We start from the raw sequence: 19,316 nt of genomic DNA, 5'->3' as shown, positions 1-19,316 counted from the left end.
CAACACTTTGTCCATAGCTTGAATTTTTATTTAATTTTTGCTGTCCTGACCTGCTCTCCTCTAACTGACCAAGCTGACTCATATTCAGTGAAGGAGGGGTGTCAGTGTTCTTTCCACAAGTGAGCTGCATCAGGGGCTAGCCTAGACATGGGAAAGAAATGAAAGCAGTTCACACAATTCAATTCAATGAAGCTCTTTAAAGCACTTACTGTAGGAAAAACATGATGGTAGGTGCTCAAGATTGAAATGTGTGAGTGTGTGTGTGTGTATACATACACATATACACATCTATCTACCTACCTACCTATCTATATCCATCTATGTTATTGTTCAGTCATACCAGTCAAGTCTGACTCTTCGTGACCCCTTTGTGGTTTTCTTGTAAAGATACTGGAGTGGTTTGCTGTTTGCCTCTCCAGCTCATTTTACAGATGAGGAATATATACATATATGTGATATATACATATATGTGTGTATATATGTATACATATTCCTCATCTGTAATACAAACACACATGTGTGTGCACACGTGTGCATGTGTGTGTGTATCAGCCAGGTGGTGCAGTGGATAGGGTGCTGGGCTTGGAATCAGGAAGACTCATCTTTAAATCTAGCCTCAGAAATTTACTAGCTGTGCAACCCAGAGCAAATCACTTCACCCTGTTTGCCTCAGTTTCTTCATCTATAGAATGAGCTGCAGAAGCAGTTGGTAAACCGATTGCTCCAGCATTTTTGCCAAGAAAACCTCAGATGGGGTCCCGAAGAGTCGGACATGACTGGAATGACTGAACAACACGCACGTATGTGGGTATATATGCACGTATGTATACGTGTTTATATATGCGTGTGTGCATATATATCTACACATACACGTTCATACACACATACATTCCTAGATCTCAAGGAATTTGCATTTTATGGAGAGGATACAGCATGTAAATAGGTAACAAGAAAATGCAAGATAATTATGAAGTGAGAGAGCAGTGGCAACAAAGAAGGCTTCCTGGAGGAGGGGGGATGGCCTCTGAGCTATGCTTTGAAGACATATAAGGATTCTGAGAGTTGGAGTTGAAAAAGGAGGGAGCACATGAGACTTGGAGAGAAGGAGGGTAGCTATGAGTGACTGCAAAAGTTCACGGATCTGGCACACTAACACTCTGCGTGGTGGGGGAAAGGGCTTGACCTCATTATAGGAAAACAGGATGTGAAGGAAGAAAGTAAAAAAGAGAGGGAACTTTAGTTCATGATGTTTATTTTCAGTTACAGTATGCAAAACCAGTTTCCTCTTCTAAAAATCAAGGAATATTGGACCCCTTGGCATCCCCAGCTTCCTTCAAGTCTCAGCTAAAATCCCAATCCCTCTTAATCCTAATGTCTTCCTTTTGTTATTTCCTGTTTACTGTGCATAGAGCTATTTGCATTTTGTCTCTGACATTAGAGTATGAGCTTCTTGAGTCTAGAGACTGTCTTTAACCTTTCTTTGTATCCCCAGCACAGTGCACCATGTCTGAGGGTGCATAGTAGACCCTTACTTAGTAAATGTTTATTGAATGACTGATTAGTGACTTTTATGGAGGAGCCTGATAGGCCGCTTCAAAATTTGATGGATTGTTGCAAGGAAGAGGGATTAGATTAGTGCTTCTTGAACCCAGAGGGCAGAATCAGGAGGTAGATTTATGCTTGATATCAGGAACAAATTCCTAAAAATTAGAGCTGTTCAAAAGTGGAATGGGCTGCACTTAACACAGTGCATGCATACAGTAGGCACTTAATAAATGCTTACTGACCGCCTTAGGAGGCTGAGGGGATTTCCCCTCAATGGAAGCTCATTATTAACTTTTGTCTTCCCCATAGTCATTTCCCTCCATTTTCCTTGAAATCTCTTCCATAAGCCCATGCCTTCCCACTCTTTTCAGTCTCATTTCCCTCAGGAGCTCTGACTCATCTTCTGAGGCAAGATGAGTGGTTTTTTTAAGCCCTGAATAGCTGCAGATTATGCCTATTGTAAGTCCTCAAACCCCTTTATAGAAAACCTTTCTTCTCCCACGGGAGCGTACATCTATGGTACTGCCAACACCATTTAAAGAAGATTTCCCCATTTCTTTGTCCTGGTTTCAGTTTCTACATTTTTCTTCTTGCTTATACTCCTTCAGGCTCTCTTCTTCCTGAGAGACTACAAGAGTTATTTTCCCTTCATTACGAGCCTTTGACTTGATTAGGATACATTGCTTATTCCTCTCCATCTTTTTCCTCCTCTTTCCCATTTCGTATTTCCTCTCATTCTGTAATTCAGTCCCACAAAAAGCATTGATTCATCTGTCTCAGGTGTTGTGAAGTTTAGTCTACGGTATTTCAGGACTGTTACTCCACCATCACTTCTATTTGACTTCTGCTTTCACTCTTTTCTCTTTGCGTGCATTTAAAAGAAATCTATTAATAATCACTCTGTTGTTTTGTTGCTGTTGTCCTTGATACAGTATTAGTTTACTTTTCATGTGTATCTGTGGATTGAGGTATTTTTAAAGCAAAAAAAAAATAATGCATCAGGTACAGTTGTCTCTTTGGAAATTATTTTTTCTTGAATATCCTTCATTTTTCATTAATGGTTAGACATAGATTTACACCTTACATCACCTTGGGTTGCATCTTGAGCCCCTTAGCTCTTTGGAACACATTATTCCCTTCCCTTCTGTGGTTTCTAGTGAATGCAGAATAGTCTTATCCCACCTCCCCCATTTTCCTTTCCTTTATATTCAAAGATCTTTCCTTTGATTCTTTGCAGAATATGTAGCTTGTCACTGGAATCGTTAAATGTAACTACTATACTACATTATGAAGCAGTAATTATCAAAAGTTTGGTACCAGTTGAGAATTAGAGAAGTCAATCAGTAGAATAAAACAACATACAAAAGCAAATGAAGCTAGTAGCTTAGTCTTCAATAAACCCAAAGACCTCAGGTTGCTTGGAGTAAGACCTCACTACTGGACAAAAGTTGCCAGGAAGATTGGAAAGCAATCTGTCAGAAACTAGGTATTGATCAACATTTCACTCTATTTACCAAGATAAGTTGCAAATGAGTAAAGGGTGAGATCAAAAAACAAAATTAGAGGAATGAGGAAGAAACTAATTTTCAGAACTCTGGATAGAGGAATACTTGATGACCAAACAGGAGATAGAGATGATCATGGAAGACTGATGAGAAAACATGCCTCCTCCCTTTTAATGGAGAGGTGGTGCACTCTGGGTGCAGAATGAGGCATACATTTTTGGACAATTCCAATACAACACAAATTTGGTTTGCTTGCTTATGTATATTTTTAAAGGAAGAATTCTTATTTATTTGGGGCAATAGCTCTGGGGAAAGATTGGAGGAGATAATAATATAATAATAATAATAATAATAATAAAACAAAAAATAAAAATAAAGAAAAGCATTAATTAAATATCAAAATGTATAGAAAGGAACAGAAGGAATTTCAGAAAGACACATACAGTGAGGACACTATTGACATTCTCAAGTAAAATGTAGTGTCTGTTAAGATTGTCTATTTAATAGTCACTATTTCATATATAAATTCTCTTTTCCTGGCTTTGTATATAGAGATGTTTATGTTTGTTGATGATTTTGTAGTTCATAATTTTTTTTCTGAAGTAATGTTAGGGGCAGCTAGGTGGTGCAGTGTATAGAGCACCGACCCTGGAATTAGGAGGACCTGAGTTCAAATCTGGAAGACACTTGATACTTACTAGCTGGTGACCTTGGGCAAGTCACTTAACCCTGATTATCTCACCAAAAAAGGGCAACAAAAAGAAAAAGGGATGTCAGGAAGAGTTAAGGTGTAGCAGAGAAGTGATGGGTTGGGTTTTTGACATGTTGAATTGCCAGGAGAAGATCCATGTGATAGATGTGATAGATTTCTAATGGGCAATTGGAAATGCTGATCTGGATTTCAGGGGAAAGACTGAGGCTGGGAATATGAATTGGACAGTTTTCCATATGACTCCGACATATAGTAGAACTCACAAGTAAGAGCCTCGGGGTCCGTCTTCTGCCTTTGTTAATGCTTAGTCCATCATGGCATTTTCTATAACCTTTGGAAGAAAAGTTAATTGGCAGAACAGCTCATCCAGATGGCTCTTGCACACGTATTAGTGTACATAGACTCTCTAATCAAATATACCTTGCAGTTGAATATTTATGTCTCAAAATTCTTGAGAGAGCATGGTAAAATGCAGGGATTATATAGGCATTTTACTTAGAATTTTTCCACGTCATAATCGATTGGCCCCCATTAGTTCTTGCCTGGTCTATTGTCATAGCATTACAAATGGTCCTTCTTCCTCCAGTCACTCCACTATGGTATACTCAGCTAGTAACAAAGCCTAGATGCCAGCTTCCTCATTAGTAAAATGATGTGGTTTTACTAGACCTCTAAGATTTCTGCCCATAATTAGCATGTTGGTTTTGATGTCAACATACAGAAAACAAAGAGACCAGCTAGTGTACAAATCATCAGAAACAAAAAAGGGGGCAGAAAAAGTAGTAGAAACTTCACTTAGGTTAAAGGAAGATTCATTTTTTAGCTTCTTTTCTTGGTGACCCATAAAAATGGGGAGGACTATCACTGGTTTCCAGGTAGTGGTGAAGAAAACTCAATAATTATGAAGTATGGCGGAAATATGGTAGCAATGAAAGGTCTGGACATTGCTGTTTTGTGGTGCCAGTCCTAGTTGTGTGGTACAAGGTCCCTGAGACGTGAAAGACAGCATTGTCAGAAATGGCAAATGCAAAGAAATGTGGGAAGACTCATCTGAAGCTATGCAGTGACAAGCACACAATCAAAACAATGACACATTGATAGCAATTATAATTGAAATAATGATACACAAAGGAGCTGTTATTTTCATAGTGTGATGAACTCTATCCACCAAAGTAGATTGCAACTGATCTGTGATAGCTAGTAGAACAATTCTAGAGTGGGAGTTCCTAACCTGGGACCCAGGAACATACACATACATGTATGTGTATACACGTATGTCATATATATATATATACACATATACACACACATACATACGCACCTACATATGTACATATACATGTGTGTATATCGATAACTATTTCAATGTAATTGGTTTCCTTTATGGTCCTTTGTATTCTATTTCATGTGCTTTATAACATTCCAGAAATGCTTCACAAAGCTGTCGAAGAGGCCCAAGAGCCCCCAGAACGCCAAGGGCCTCTGTTCTAGAGGATTACTTGGGAGTATATTGTGGTCAAATGCCTTTCTTGGCATCAAACAGTTAGTGGCAGAGGCAGTATGTGAACCTACATCTTCCTGGCTTCAACAATAATCAACAACAGTAGTAAAAACACAGGAATGGCTTCCTTTGCCCAGAGCCATAAGTTTCAGTGGCATGGGAAACTCCCTCCACCAGTGCAGATCTGACCCTTTCCTACAACTTAGAGGCTTAAGAGAATTGCCTGGGGAGACTGAGAGTTTCGTCTTGTCCAGCCACATTCAGCCACCATGCGTCAGAGGCGGGGCTTGAACTTGGGTCTTCGCGATTTGCAAAGCATTTCTTCCAACCACTATGTCAGGATACTTCTGAGGGGGTAAAAATACATCCATAGAAACACTCATATACACAGAGAGAAGAAGAAAAAGTCAGAGATGACAGGGAAGGAAATAGTCAATTTTAAAAATCATTTTAATAGACACTTTTAAACAAAAAGCAAGTAAAAAAATAAAGCACATGGTAAATCATTCAGAGTTTCACATTTTATGTATGATCCTTTGTAGTTTATGTGAATGTTTTGTTGATGGTTTCTAAGCTTAGAATAGAAACTTTTTTAATGAAAAAAAAAGAAATAATGTGTCTGTAGGAGCTAAAAATTCCTAAACACATTCTGCAAATACTTACCTTGTGGTGAGAAGCATTAAGGTAACATATGCCTCAGAAACAGTTTACTAAGTGTCATGGGATTCATGTTGGCTAGATTGCAACTTACTGAAATGTTGTTTCATGTTATAAATACATTTTTGCGTTTGGGCATAGCCATAATCTAAACTGACAAATTCCCAAATGTCCTCTTCACTTCATACAGTTTATAACCAACAGGGGGCACTGTGGAGAGAAAGTATAGATTGGCAGCCCCTTGTGCCAAAGTCCAGTTGGTATAAGGAAGAAAATGTCTTTGAGCAAGAGAGACAGATTTCAGTTTATAAAGGAAACATTGCTAAATTATTGAATATAAACTGAGAAATACTTTGGTGTTAGGTCATATTGCTACAGGATTGCTACAGGATGTCTTATTACACGAATATTAGGCAGCTTTCCCATTTTAATCAGATGATTAGAATTGGGATTAAAATACCAGTGGTGGTGGTCACTTATTTTAAAGGATAATATTTCTTACAACCATAGGACCTAGGGCTGGAAGGCTCCTTACAGAATATGGAGGCCACCCCTACCTACACCCTGTTTTGTAGAGGGGAAGCATGAGGCTTTGGAGTTCTCATTTTCTTATCTCTTGGACTCCATGGCCTCTGAGCTCCCGTCCCGGTCTAGATCGATGGTCAATGACTTGTCCAAGGTCTCACAGTTAGTAAGAGACAGAGCCTGGCTACAAATCCTGTCCATCTGACTCTATTTCCAGTGTTCTTTCTATTACATAATATATGTGTTAAGAGTGATCTCCTGGAGCACACACACACACACACACACATACACACACACACACACACACCACCCAAACCTTTACTTAGCTGGCCATTATACACCTGACTATGTGATTGTTCTTTCATTTTCATAGACCGCAATTGAAAGACGTGTCAACAGGACCCCTGACTTATAGTGTTTAAAAGAATAACATCATATGTAAATGATGGGGGAAACACATGGCTAGATAGGTATTTGTTTGAATTTTTAAAAGCTAGTGAGTTTGATTTGATTTCAGAAAATGTAAGTCAAAAATATAGGGCAGGAGTAAAAGGAAGAAGGGCAGCTAGGGGGCGCCATAGTGCACAACGTGGGACTTGGAGTCAGGAAGACCTAGTGTCTTGAGTTCAAATTTGACCTCAGACACCTACTAGCTGTGTGACCCTGGACAGGTTATTTAACCCTCTTTGCCTCCCTTTCATCATCTGTCAAATGAACTGGAAAAGGACATGGCAAACCACTCCAGTATTTTTGGCAAGAAAACACCAAATGGGGTCACAAAGAGTTGGACACATCTGAAATGACTGAACAACAATAACAAAAAGGGAAATCCAAAGGAAGGAAACAGCATTTGCGCTGTACTATGCATTTTTAAAAAATAAATATCTCATCTGATCCTCACACCAACCCTGAGAGGTAGGTGTTATTATTCCCATTTCACAGATGAGGAAAGTGAAGCAGATAGAGGTTAAGTGACTAGCTTGGTGTCACACAGCTAGGAAGTGTCTGAGGTACTATTTGAAACCAGGTCTTCTGACTGTCAGCCCAGGATGTTATCCACTGTGGCACCACCTAGCTACCTGGTGTGATACTAGACTTCATTAAGTGAGGTGTGGTCCTCAGGGCTTCTCAGGTGGCAGACTCATTCTGCCCCACCCTCATCAGAACACATTGGAGGGCTGTGCCCTGTGCTGGGTACCATACTTTAGGGTGGGCAATAAGTTTGAGGGGGTCTAGAGGAGGGCAGAAAGAATGGCGAAGAGCCTGGAGATCGCGCTATGCAAAAAAACACTTCAAAGAACTATGGATATTTCACCTAGAAAGGAAGAATACTCTGCGAGGACAACATAGCTGTCTTCACATTTTTGAATTCAACTTTGGTCTCAAGCACCTACTAGCTGTGTGAACCTGGGCAAGTCTTTTAACCCTATTTGACTCAGTTTCCTCATCTGTCAAAAGAGCTAGAGAAGGAAATGGTAAACCACTTCAATACCTTCGCCAAGAAATCCCCAAATGGAGTCACAAAGAGTTGGACACAACTGAAATGACTGTACAACAACCACAACAAAAAGAGAAATCCGAAGGAAAGGAAGGATTTATTGTGTTCCCACTAGGATCCCACTTGAAAGTGGGATCACTTTTTTTTTTTGCCTGATTGGCCCTAGAGGGAAGAAGTAGGAGGAATGGGTAGAAGGTACAGAAAGGCTTACACACCATTGGAGCTGCCTCAGAACAGATTGTTGGGGCAACTAGGTGACACAGTGGATAGAGTGCCAGCCCTGGAGTCAGGAGGACCTAAGTTCAAATCCCACCTCAGACATGTAACACTCACTAGCTGTGTGACCCTGGGCAAATCACTTAACCCCAGTTGCCCTCACCAAAAAACAAACAAACAAACAAACAAACAAACAGATAGTCGTGAGAACCTCTCTATCCGCCCCCCCTCCCCAACACACACACCTAGTTGTGCTATTCAAGCCAGAAATGGATGCCCACTACTGGGAAAGTTTCTAGAGTGCCTTCTTGCTCAGGGACTGGCTATGCTGGATGAAGTTTGAGGTTCCCTCTAGCTCTGAGATTTGGTGACATATTTTTTGCTGGCTGTCCCCAAGAGAAGCTGTAGAATTGTAGGCCAGCCAAGAGCTGGAACCTTCAAGCAAAGACTCTCATATCCCAACTGTCCTTTGCACTTAAAATTCACTTCCTTTCCCATTAGCACAAGGGAAACGGTTTCTCCTTATGTTTCCCCTGCTACCCTGGGTCAAAGACCTATAATACTAGCTCCTTTTCTTCTTGACGTGTTATATGAAGCAGGGGGCTTTGATGTCCCCCCAGAAGGTCAGCATGTCCCATGGAGGCTTTCAGCAGTCATTACAAATCATAAGCTCGTACTTTATTTCAAGTCAGTGATTCCAAGAGATTAAATGCTGGAGCTGTTACAGTACGATGTTTATTTGTCCAAGGCAAGATAGAGGGAATATAGCCCTTGAAGACTGGAAGATGACAGTAGGGGGAGTTCTGGAATTCTACATTTTAAAAACACACACAAACTTAACTAAAGCTCCCAGAAGCCACCAAGAGGATTTGGAGGGATTCAGCCCATGTTTAATTTTTGTTTTTTAAACTAGATTGATACTTTTTGTTTTTACTTTGCAGTTATTTCTAAGTATGCCTTCTCCGCTCCCACTGCTGTAACACCAACAATTAAGTAGAAAAAAAGAACTTACCTAATCACCGAATCTGATGGTGCACACACCATTCTGCTATCATAGCTGCCCCCCCCACCCCGATCTCTCCAATGAAAAGAGAATGGTCTGAGATAATAACCTTTTTCCTTTCCAAACCAACACAGAGAATATTTCTGTGGAGTTGTATCTAATTTTTTTAAATTTTGTGAATAATTTTTTAATTTAAAATTTATTGCAAAATATCTTAATTCCCTAAATACATGAAAAGCAGTGTGGTTTAGTGTTAGCAGAACAGCCTTGGAGTTAGGAAAAGTTAAGTTCAATCCTGTCCTTGATGCCTGTCAGGGCTGTGTGCTCTTGAACTTCTCAGTGCAACTCTCTTAAGATACCAAGTTACAGTTGAGTTGCTAATTTATGTTAATGAAAGAAGTTTGAATCTGGGACAGCCCTTGCAGAGTATAGTCACAAGTATGTATGTGTGTGTGCATATCTTTTCTTAGAGTATATACATATAATATATATATATATATATATATATATATATATATATATATATATATGTGTGTGTGTGTGTGTGTGTATGTGTGTGTAGGTATATGTACGTGAATATGTGTATGTATATGCATATATGTAGATGTTTGTAGATACGTGTATAGATATATGCAGAATATACATGTATGCATTTCTATAGAAGATTGTGTGTATATGCAGATTTGTGTATATAGTATATTTACATATGCACATATGTATATATGTTGTTGTTTAGCTATTTTCAGTCATGTACAACTCTTCATGACCCCATTTGGAGTTTTCTTGGCAAAGACTGGAGTGGTTTACCATTTCCTTCTCCAGCTCATTTTACAGATAAAGAAACTGAGGTAAACAGGGTTAAGTGACTTGCCCAGGCCCACATAACTAGTAAGTGACTGAGGCCAGATTTGAACTTAAGAAGATGAGTCTTCCTGATTCCAAGCCCAGTACTGTGTCCACTCTGTCACCTAGCTGCCCCCTATGTATATATAGGAATATGTTTATATGTGTATATAGACCTGTATATAACCATGTTTTGTTTTCATTTTTCAAACCTGTATAAATAAAAATATAAATAACTTTCAGCTGTTGAAAGATTTGGCTTCCCCCTCTTTTTCCTATATTATTCATTTATGATGCTAAATTTAACCATCACATGCTTCATAGAATTTTTTTAGAATCTGGGAATAAAAATATCCTTAAACATTTAAACAAAAGTTAAAAATAACGAAACTTCCTAATATACCTTTTTGTCACTTCATCTTCTTTGGTTTTAACTCATGCTTTTTGGGATTGTTCAAGCTTAAAACTACGAATGGAAATGGTTTTAAATAAATATTGAGTCTAGTATATAAATACACACACATACCCACAGGCATCTAGTCAGTATTTAATATATATTTTACGTGGTGCCCATTAAATGTATCTAAATATATGAAGACTCACACAGCTTAGCTGATTCCGGGCCAGCCTAGAAGTCATGAAGACCTGGGGTCAATTCTTTTTCCTGACACTTTTTGACTCTTTGACCTTTCGCAAGCCATTTTAGGCAACTAAGAACCTCTCTATGCCAGTAACATCACAGGTGTCACAGGTGTGAGGTGTATGTGTGTGTGTGTGTGTGTGTGTGTGCATATATATCATTGCGTGTGTATTATTAGTGACAAATGCAAATACATGTAGACAATGATATTCTTTTCCTCTTTCTGTGTGTGTATATATATATATATATATATATATATATACACACATGCGTTTATATGTATATAAAATATATATAAGCATAAACACACATATACATATGTAATGTATGCACAAATATAAAAAATGATATATATGCATGCCAAGTGTATGTATACATATCTGTTTATAGGTGTATGTATACTCACATATATGTATGTGTGTTTTATGTACATCCATACGTGTGTGTGTATTGGAATAGTCCTATTGGCATGGCAATATTTAGGCTTGTAGCTTTACAGAATAGATAAGGGAACTGACATCAATTACTAAGCTTTGTGTTGCATGGTATTGCTTTTTTTTTTTTAATCAAGGAAGGAGGGTGATCATTTGGCTTAGGTGGCGTAACACACTTTTGAATCAAAGCCTAAGTCTTGTTCCTCTCACTCGTTGGCGGTGTCCCATGACGCCATATCAAAGTGAACATTTCTTAGCTTGATTAGAAATTCAGCGAGAACGGCAGCTGTGAGTGTCTTTTGCAGTTGCATTGTTTCTCTGCAATCCATATGGCAGAAATCACATAGCACAATTTCCCCTAGAAAAGGACAATTCCTATAGGCAGGTTCTGCTCCAAATGACACTGCTTTTCTTTGCCTCCACAGATTTTCACCCGCCATATTTTTCTATCTGATTAGCATTGTGCCATCATTATGGCTGCTGGAACTGCATCATGAGACCCAGGTAATTTCTTTAGGTAATTAAGATAGTAAATAGAAATGCAACCTTTACCAGTGAAGCATCTCAGGCCCAACCCGATCAGATTGCCTGGAGAAATAGACTTGTTCTGGAGACCCTGGTCATAATGATTGGTAATAACTCAATAGTAGTCATTTAATAACTCAGTGACAGTCAAGGAAAGCAAGTCATTCCATTCAGAATCTCAGCCCAGAAGAGTATCACATTCCTTTTCTGGCAACATATTTACAATACCTCTAATTCTTTGTATCTTATAGTGGAAAGAATACTGGCTCTGGAGTCAGAGAAGCTGGGTTCAAATGTCGCCTCTGAAGCTTAGTACCTATGTGATCTTGGGCAGATTTCTTAACATCCCTATGCCCCAGTTCTCTCATTTATAAAATAAGGAGGCTGGATTAGAAAAGGACTCGAAGGTCCCTTTCAACTCTCCATCAAAGAGCATGTATCTTCCGGATATCATGGAATTTGGCAACATTCTTCCTAAAATGCTGTTTCCCGAAATGTATATGACGTCTCCAATATGGCTGAATGAAGGCAGAACCAAACAGAAAAGCAAGCAGCCTCATTCTGGATGCCAGACTCAATGGAGCAAACACACACACATACACACACACTCAGCAAATGATAATTTGATTAACAGAAATAATGCTGATTTTCTATCACTAAGAATTGTGCCAAAAGTAGGAAAATGAGGAAAAATAATAATAACTAGCATTTCCGTAACACTTTTACGTTTGCAAAATATTTTCTGTATATTATTTCATTTTCTTCTACTATTACAGAAGTGCTATTATAAGTACTAGTGCTATTAGAATCATTTCATTTTTACAGATGAGTCTGTAACTGAGTCTGAGAGAGGTTAAGGGTCTTGCCTAGAAACACACAGCTAGTGAATATTTAAGATAGAATCTGAGCTCCAGTCTTAGCGATAATGACCTAGTCCCACACCACCCTGGCAGAATGAGGTTGCATTGTAAGATGCAATCACTATCAGGTATTTTTGATTAATTGTAGCTTTTGTACTAAGGGGGGAGGGCCAGTTGGGAGAAGAACATTGTTTTTCTCCCAGAAATGACTGGGCATCAATGAAACATACCGTATAATATAAGAAAGGTAAAATTTTAAGATGGTGATGAATAAATCTATTTTAGAAGTCAACAATATTGGCCATTGAAATCCTGATTTATCTTCATTTTGAAACTGAATTCCATGAATTTTGTTTAAAATGGAGAGGAAAGATAGGGTAATGTGCTAGTGTCCCACATCTAGCCATCGGAGTCTATCAATACAAAACTATGCATTTGGGATAAAATAAAAGTGGAGAAATGAGATGATTAGGCCTTGTTAAAAAATCCTACCAGGTTTTCCATTTCTAAATTCAGCGCATTACAGGGCCCAGGAATCCAGCAACTGAAGTGAGTGCAGGACTTTGGCAGGGCTTCAGCAACCCCCCTGGGGCAGGGAGACTGCTTGGTCAGGTCGGAGGCTCAGTGTTTTTGCACATGATTCCCTATTCTATGACTAGAGTCCAGGATTGGTTCCAATAGCTGCACTATCCTTCAGAGGGATGGGGGTTCTTATGCATAATTCTTAATTATTCCTGACATGTCACCTATTATAATCTGAGGTTCTGTGGAGGAAAGAAATAACTAGGGTCTTTACTGCCTTTCTTTGTCAGTCCTCAGAAGGAACTCAGTGGGGAAAAATAATAAAAACAGCAAAATAACTAAGAAATCTAGACTTTGAGCAACTTTGGGATGAGGGTTGTTTTCTTTTCAATTTAATTCTGCCTGAAATTCCAAGATCTCTAAATGTGTGAATGCATGCATGGGTGTGTATATGTCACATATAGGTTAGCTTTGCAAAGGAATTTTGAAATTCCTCAAATGCACGAAAGCTGTTGTTTTTTCTTCTTTCTTTTTTTTTCACCAGCTTGTAAAATTTGCATTGGCTGCAACACTGCTCTTGGGAGGCCCCCTGCTCTTCATCTCCAGCCCACGCCTCTCTCCTCTTTCTGCTCCCTCCATCCTGAGCATCTGCCTAGATGAAACACACACACACACACACACACACACACACACACACACACACACACACGAACAAGTTCTCTCACAAATACAAATTCCTGTGAAAATGGAAACCCAAATATGATTTCACTGCACTTCTGGTAGGGTAAATTTTGGCCTCCAACCAAATGATGGATGGGCTACAAGTTTTTCAGGCAGGAGAAAAATGAACAACACATTGGACTGAGTATTTAAACCAAAAAAGCCCCTTCCCCTTTTTATTTTTTGAGAAAAAGAATTTTCTTAATAAGAAATGTCATTGGACATGAGACCATCATGTTTAATCTGTCCAGTTTGCCATAAGGCTGTCTTAACCTCAGGAACATTCTAATGGGAATTTCAAGTGAGATCAGATACAATAATCAGCTGGAATTTAGTTCAATTGGATTGGAATTTAGTTTCAATTCAATTCAGCAAGCATTATTAAACACCAAAGATATTCTAGGCACTATACTGGTCTCTAGAGATAGTAAGAAAATATAAAAACTGTTCCTCCCTTCAAGGAGTTTACTTTCTAATAGTGGTTTCAGGGGTGATGGGAAGTGTAACTGCATAATTAGCCAGGGAAATATAAAATGCCATCTGGAGTTGTGTTTTCTTTGGCATAATCATAGGGAACTCCCAGTGGTGCTGATAACTGTTTTACAATCAGCTCTCTGGAGAGAAAAAAAATCTGCAGAACACACTTTTAAGTCTAATCTGCTTCATTAACATTCTCTCCATGACTTTCTCAAGTATAGAAAATCAACAAAACAATAAATCAAGCTCTGATTTATTAGCACTTGTCAATTTCTGAAAAATAAATGCTCATAATGAAAATTAACGGTGGACTTTTGTGGGCTGGTATGAACTGACTCCAGATAAGCCTGGCACTCTACCTTGAGGAAACTCCAACTATTGATCTAAGTCAGCATTTTCTCAGCCACTTCTAGTCTTAGAGATTTGCCTGGAGAACTGAGAGGTTAGTTGATTTATCCGGGGCACACAGCCAGGGTGTCTCAGATCTCTACCCATTACACCACCAGCGGCTTCTCAAGGTAGATATAAAGAGGATACAAATACATTATTAATGGAAGACTGGAGGGTAGGGAATGGAAGGAGGAGAGAAGCACTGGAGCAATCAGGGCAATTAGGAAAGGTCTCAAATAAAAGGGGGCTCTTGAGCTAAGCCTTGAAAGGAGCAGGACAGCATTTGATTTTCATTTTGTGGAGCTATTCTCATGGAGGGAGATAGGTCAGTTCTTCCACACTGCAATGGATCTGTGATCTCATTAGGGTAGATACTCCCTCCAGTGGTTCAGATTGAAAGCCATCCAGATATTCTCATCTCTAACGCCTCTCGTCCATAATCTTCCATATACTGGCCACAGACGATCCATACAACATGGAGACCTGCTTCTCACGATTGAAAATCGCAGTCTCTTTGATCTCATGCTAACTTGAAAAAAGGACTGTGCAGGTTCAACCTACCACCCTCACATTACGGATGAGAAAAACAAGGCTCAGAAGTCATACATAAGGCTTAGGGTACAGGGGTGGGGAACCTGTGGCCTCCAAATCACATGTGGCCCTCTAGGTCCTAAAGTTCGGCCCTTTGACTGATTCCAAACTTTATAGAACAAATCCCTTCCATAAAGGGAAATCTTGGACTCAGTCAAAAGGCCACACCAGGAGGGTGGGGGCAGCTAGGTGGCACAGTGGATAGTGTACCAGCCCTAAATTCAGGAGGACCTGAGTTCAAATCCAGCCTCAGACACATAACACTTACTAGTTGTGTGACCCTAGGCAAGTCACTTAACCCCATTGCCTAGTCAAAAAAAAAAAAGAAAGAAAGAAAGAAAAAGCTGCACCTGGGACCTAGGAGGTCACATGTGGCCTCGAGGCTGTGAGTTCCTCATCCCTGGTAGGATTACTAACCGTAATATAATTAAATGCTCCTAAGGCTCACCCTGATCATTTTCCATTTTCAGCAGAGCCATGCTCCATCTGGACTCAGGTATACTGATTCCAAATCTGCTGTTCTTTCCAATGAACAATGGAAAACAGGATTCCTGATTTTGCTACACTGTCACTGCCTCCCCTAGACTTTTCTGCTTCTTCATTTATATTTTCTGCTTTTACTTGTGGAGAGAATGTCAATATTGCTGTGGGTCATTCCCTTCAATAACATAGTAACTCATTAGCTGTTGAATAAAGAGCACACATTTAGAGTACCTGTGCTAAATTAATATTGATAGATGGCTTACTTACCACTTGGAAGGGCTCTACCTGTTACTCTGTATTCATGGATTGAAGTCCATTTGTGTTGTGGGCTGCTGTGACTCAAGCACTGTTCGGCAGGAAGGTTGCTGAATTTGGTGTCAGAGGACCCGAGTTCTAATGCTATTTGCTTCTTGCGTGACCTTGTGTGATTCAGTTAATCTTTGCAGCCCTTATTCTGCAAAATGAGAGGAATGGAATAGATGACTTCTGAAGGCCCATCCAGGGCTAAGTCACTTTAGGACCCTGAGGCCCACCAGCGGTGAGCTGTTCCCTGCTTAGCCCAGGGAAGACTGGCCAGCCTCTCACCAGGGACTTCATGTGTGTCTATAGTTTTTCTAGGCCTGTGATTTCATTAGTTTGGAAAATTCTCTAATGAGAAAACTTCCTCAAACAGTACAGACCAACACTCTCCCTGCCATTTATGTTCTTGGAGAGTTTACCAGAGTACTGAGAATTTGGGACTTGCCCAAAATCACAAAGCCTCCATGGAGTCATTTTATGCAACATTTTCTTGTCTTTCTGATGCTTTTCCTGCCTCTCTTCAGTGACCATAAAAGGCTTTTTCTCATCTGAAATTTGTAATCTTTCTTTTTCTAATGTACTTATGTCTACAAATAAGATCTTACACTGTTTTTTTGGATTCAGTGGCTCAAGGTAGAATATTGACAAAAACATGGTGGTCAACAGGAAAGTAGCCTTATGATCCAGGAACTTCATGGAGAAACTCAGGATTTCATAGAACCATCAGATTCAAACATCTAGTGTAAAAAATGACTTAAGCAAATGAATTAGGAGGTTATTGCAATAATCTAGGGGAGGGCTGTGAAGGGCCTGAACTATGTTGAGTGGTGAGGAGTTACATGAGAGATGTTGGGGTGATATTTGCTTAATATTTGAGATTGTATATTTACATATTTTATTATACCATATACATGTATATACACACATATGTATATATACACACATATATATTTTAGTATTGCAGTAACCAGGCTGAAGGAATGTCTCCAAATATTGGTAGCAAGGGGGATTTCAATCGAACTCAGATGATGAAAAGTCAAAACACCGGAACCGAGACTCTCCTTGAGACGGTAAGGGAGTTTTCTCTTTTTTCTATCGAAAGATCTAGTGCAAAGTGGTAAGTTATCTTTATATATATGGCCAATACTCAAATGGATTTCTTATTGAATTAAATAATCAAAAACTATTTGTTAAACACCAATTCTGTGCTAGATATTGTAATAGCTGATGGAGATGCAAGTATAAAGGATGAAGTAATTCCTGCTCTTCGTGAGCTTATATTCTATTGAGGGAGCCAACAAGGACATGGAGAAACATACGCAATATAAATATGAAGTTAATATACAAAGCAGTTTAATACGAGGGAGTCAGAGGATGAGCACTAGCCATTAGATAAATGAGAAAAGGCTTCATGTAGAAGATGGAGCCCAAACTGCCTCTTAAAAGAAGAGAGCATTTCTTCCAGGCAGAGGTAAGGAAGGAGCGAATTCCAGGCATGTGGGTGCTGGTGAGAAGAAGATGGGAGGTGAAGGTTATGTCTAAAGAACATAGAAAAAAAAAAGAAAAAAAATAAAGAACATAGAGAAGGCCAATTTGCCAGATCACAGAGAGCAGGAGGAAAAGGCAGTGTAGGGCATTAAAAGCTGAACAGTTGATTCTAGAGGCAAGAAGTTGGGGGAGTTGGGAAGTATGGGACTCACCTGGTCACAGTTGCATGTAAAGAATATTACTTGGTAGCAATGCATAAGATGGACTAGAGTGGGAAAAGATTTGAGGCAAGAAGACCAATTATGGGGGTTGTTATAGTCATCTAAGTGAGAGATGATGAGGGTATGTGAGTAGAGACAAGGGTCATGTGTGAGAGATGATGTGAAATTAGAAATGGGAAGATTTTGCAACTAATTGGTTAGATAGGTGGATGCTTGCTCCAGTGATGTAGACCACCACCCATCCATGCCTTCCTATCCTAGGTGACCGTTGGCCATGTCCTCCCGTAACGTCAGTGCTGTAGTTCTTCTGCTGTGCTGAACAGGGAGAATCTGCTCTATTGGGAGAATGGGTTCTATGATGGCAGAACATATAAAATAGAAATTTACTAACCAGTTAACTAATAGGTTTATTCTCATACTTGCATGTGACCAGCCAGCAAAAATTTGCATTCATTCCTCTTGTTCTGAATCTGACCATGAAAATATGTATGAAGCACCTATTGTATGCAGATCATGGTGCTAGGTACTTGGGAAGATGGAAAGTTTAGGTGAGACACAGCCCTTGTCCTTACCATGGCCAGGGGACCACAAGTATTTCACTCCACTCACACACTCATTAATTCTGAAATTCCTTCATCTGGTCATAATCTTATTATACCATCTTTCCTCAGGTCTTACAACCCCTAACACTCTTCTTTACCCTCACCATGACCTCCAAACATCCCACTCTTCAGTTCTTGCCCAGGTCATCACCACTGCACTGGCTAGATTTTGAACCTGGAGGTCCTTTAGGTATCTTAAACTCAATTTGTCCAAAGCAGAACAAATGATCTTTCTTTTCAAGCAACTCCAGTCAACTTTCCTGTTCCTGTCAAAGGCATTCGGGCTCTCAACCTCAGGCTCATCCTCTCTTGGACTCACTCCATATATAGAATCTGTCGTTGTCCTGTTGTTTCTATCTTACATGTTTTTATGTATGTCCCATTCTCTGAACTCCCGCAGCCACCACCCTGGGACTGGCCCCTCACTACACACCTGGATTATTCCAGTAAGCCTTCTGGTTGGTTTCACTGGCTCAGGTCTCACCCCACTCCCATCCATCCTTCACTTAGCTGCTGAAGTGATTTTGCTAAAGCACAGGTCTGACTGTGTTGCTCCCTACTCCATAAACTCCTTTGGGGTAGGTAATGCAGTGAGGTGGTACAGTGGGTAGAATGCTGAGCCTGGAGTCAAGAAGACTCAGCTTTCTGAGTTCAAATCTGGCCTCAGACACTTACTAGCTGTGTGACCTTAGAGAAGTCATTTGCCTCAGGTTTGTCGTCTATAAAAGGAGCAGAGAAGGAAATGGCAAGTCACTCTAGTATCTCTGACAAGAAAACCCCAAATGGGGTCACCGGGAGCTGAACACGACTGAAAATGACTAAGCCACAAATGCAAGTGTTATAACTGCACAAATGAGGAAGGTGAAGGAGCTTGCTGATCAACTCCATCCAGTAACTGGAGGGACTGAGTCACTGATATAAGCGGGTACAGTACAAGTTACAGGGTTGTAGTACCTAGGATCAAAGCTTGACCCGCTCATGAACACTACCGCAACAACCATTTATATAGCTTTTACTATGTGCCAAGCACTTTAAAATTATTATCTCATTTGACCCTC

The 19,316-nt window shown here is 39.7% G+C and overlaps 1 protein-coding gene across 1 annotated transcript in view; it reads left to right on the top strand.

Annotated features, from left to right (window-relative positions):
* The window catches only part of TMEM26 (transmembrane protein 26), a 59,205-nt gene that overhangs the window by 8,857 nt on the left and 31,032 nt on the right, over window positions 1-19,316 (top strand). The window contains exons 2-3 of the mRNA XM_020998234.2: window positions 11,505-11,583; window positions 16,904-17,017. Coding sequence (XP_020853893.1) covers window positions 11,505-11,583; window positions 16,904-17,017 — 193 coding nt within the window. The remainder of the gene's footprint in view (window positions 1-11,504; window positions 11,584-16,903; window positions 17,018-19,316) is intronic.

Source organism: Phascolarctos cinereus, unplaced genomic scaffold (assembly GCF_003287225.1).
Source record: "Phascolarctos cinereus isolate Bilbo 61053 unplaced genomic scaffold, phaCin_HiC Scaffold_3;HRSCAF=262, whole genome shotgun sequence".
Classification (NCBI taxonomy): Eukaryota; Metazoa; Chordata; class Mammalia; order Diprotodontia; family Phascolarctidae; genus Phascolarctos; species Phascolarctos cinereus.
Note: the sequence above shows the minus strand (reverse complement) of the source record. Positions and strands in the feature narration are given on the sequence as shown.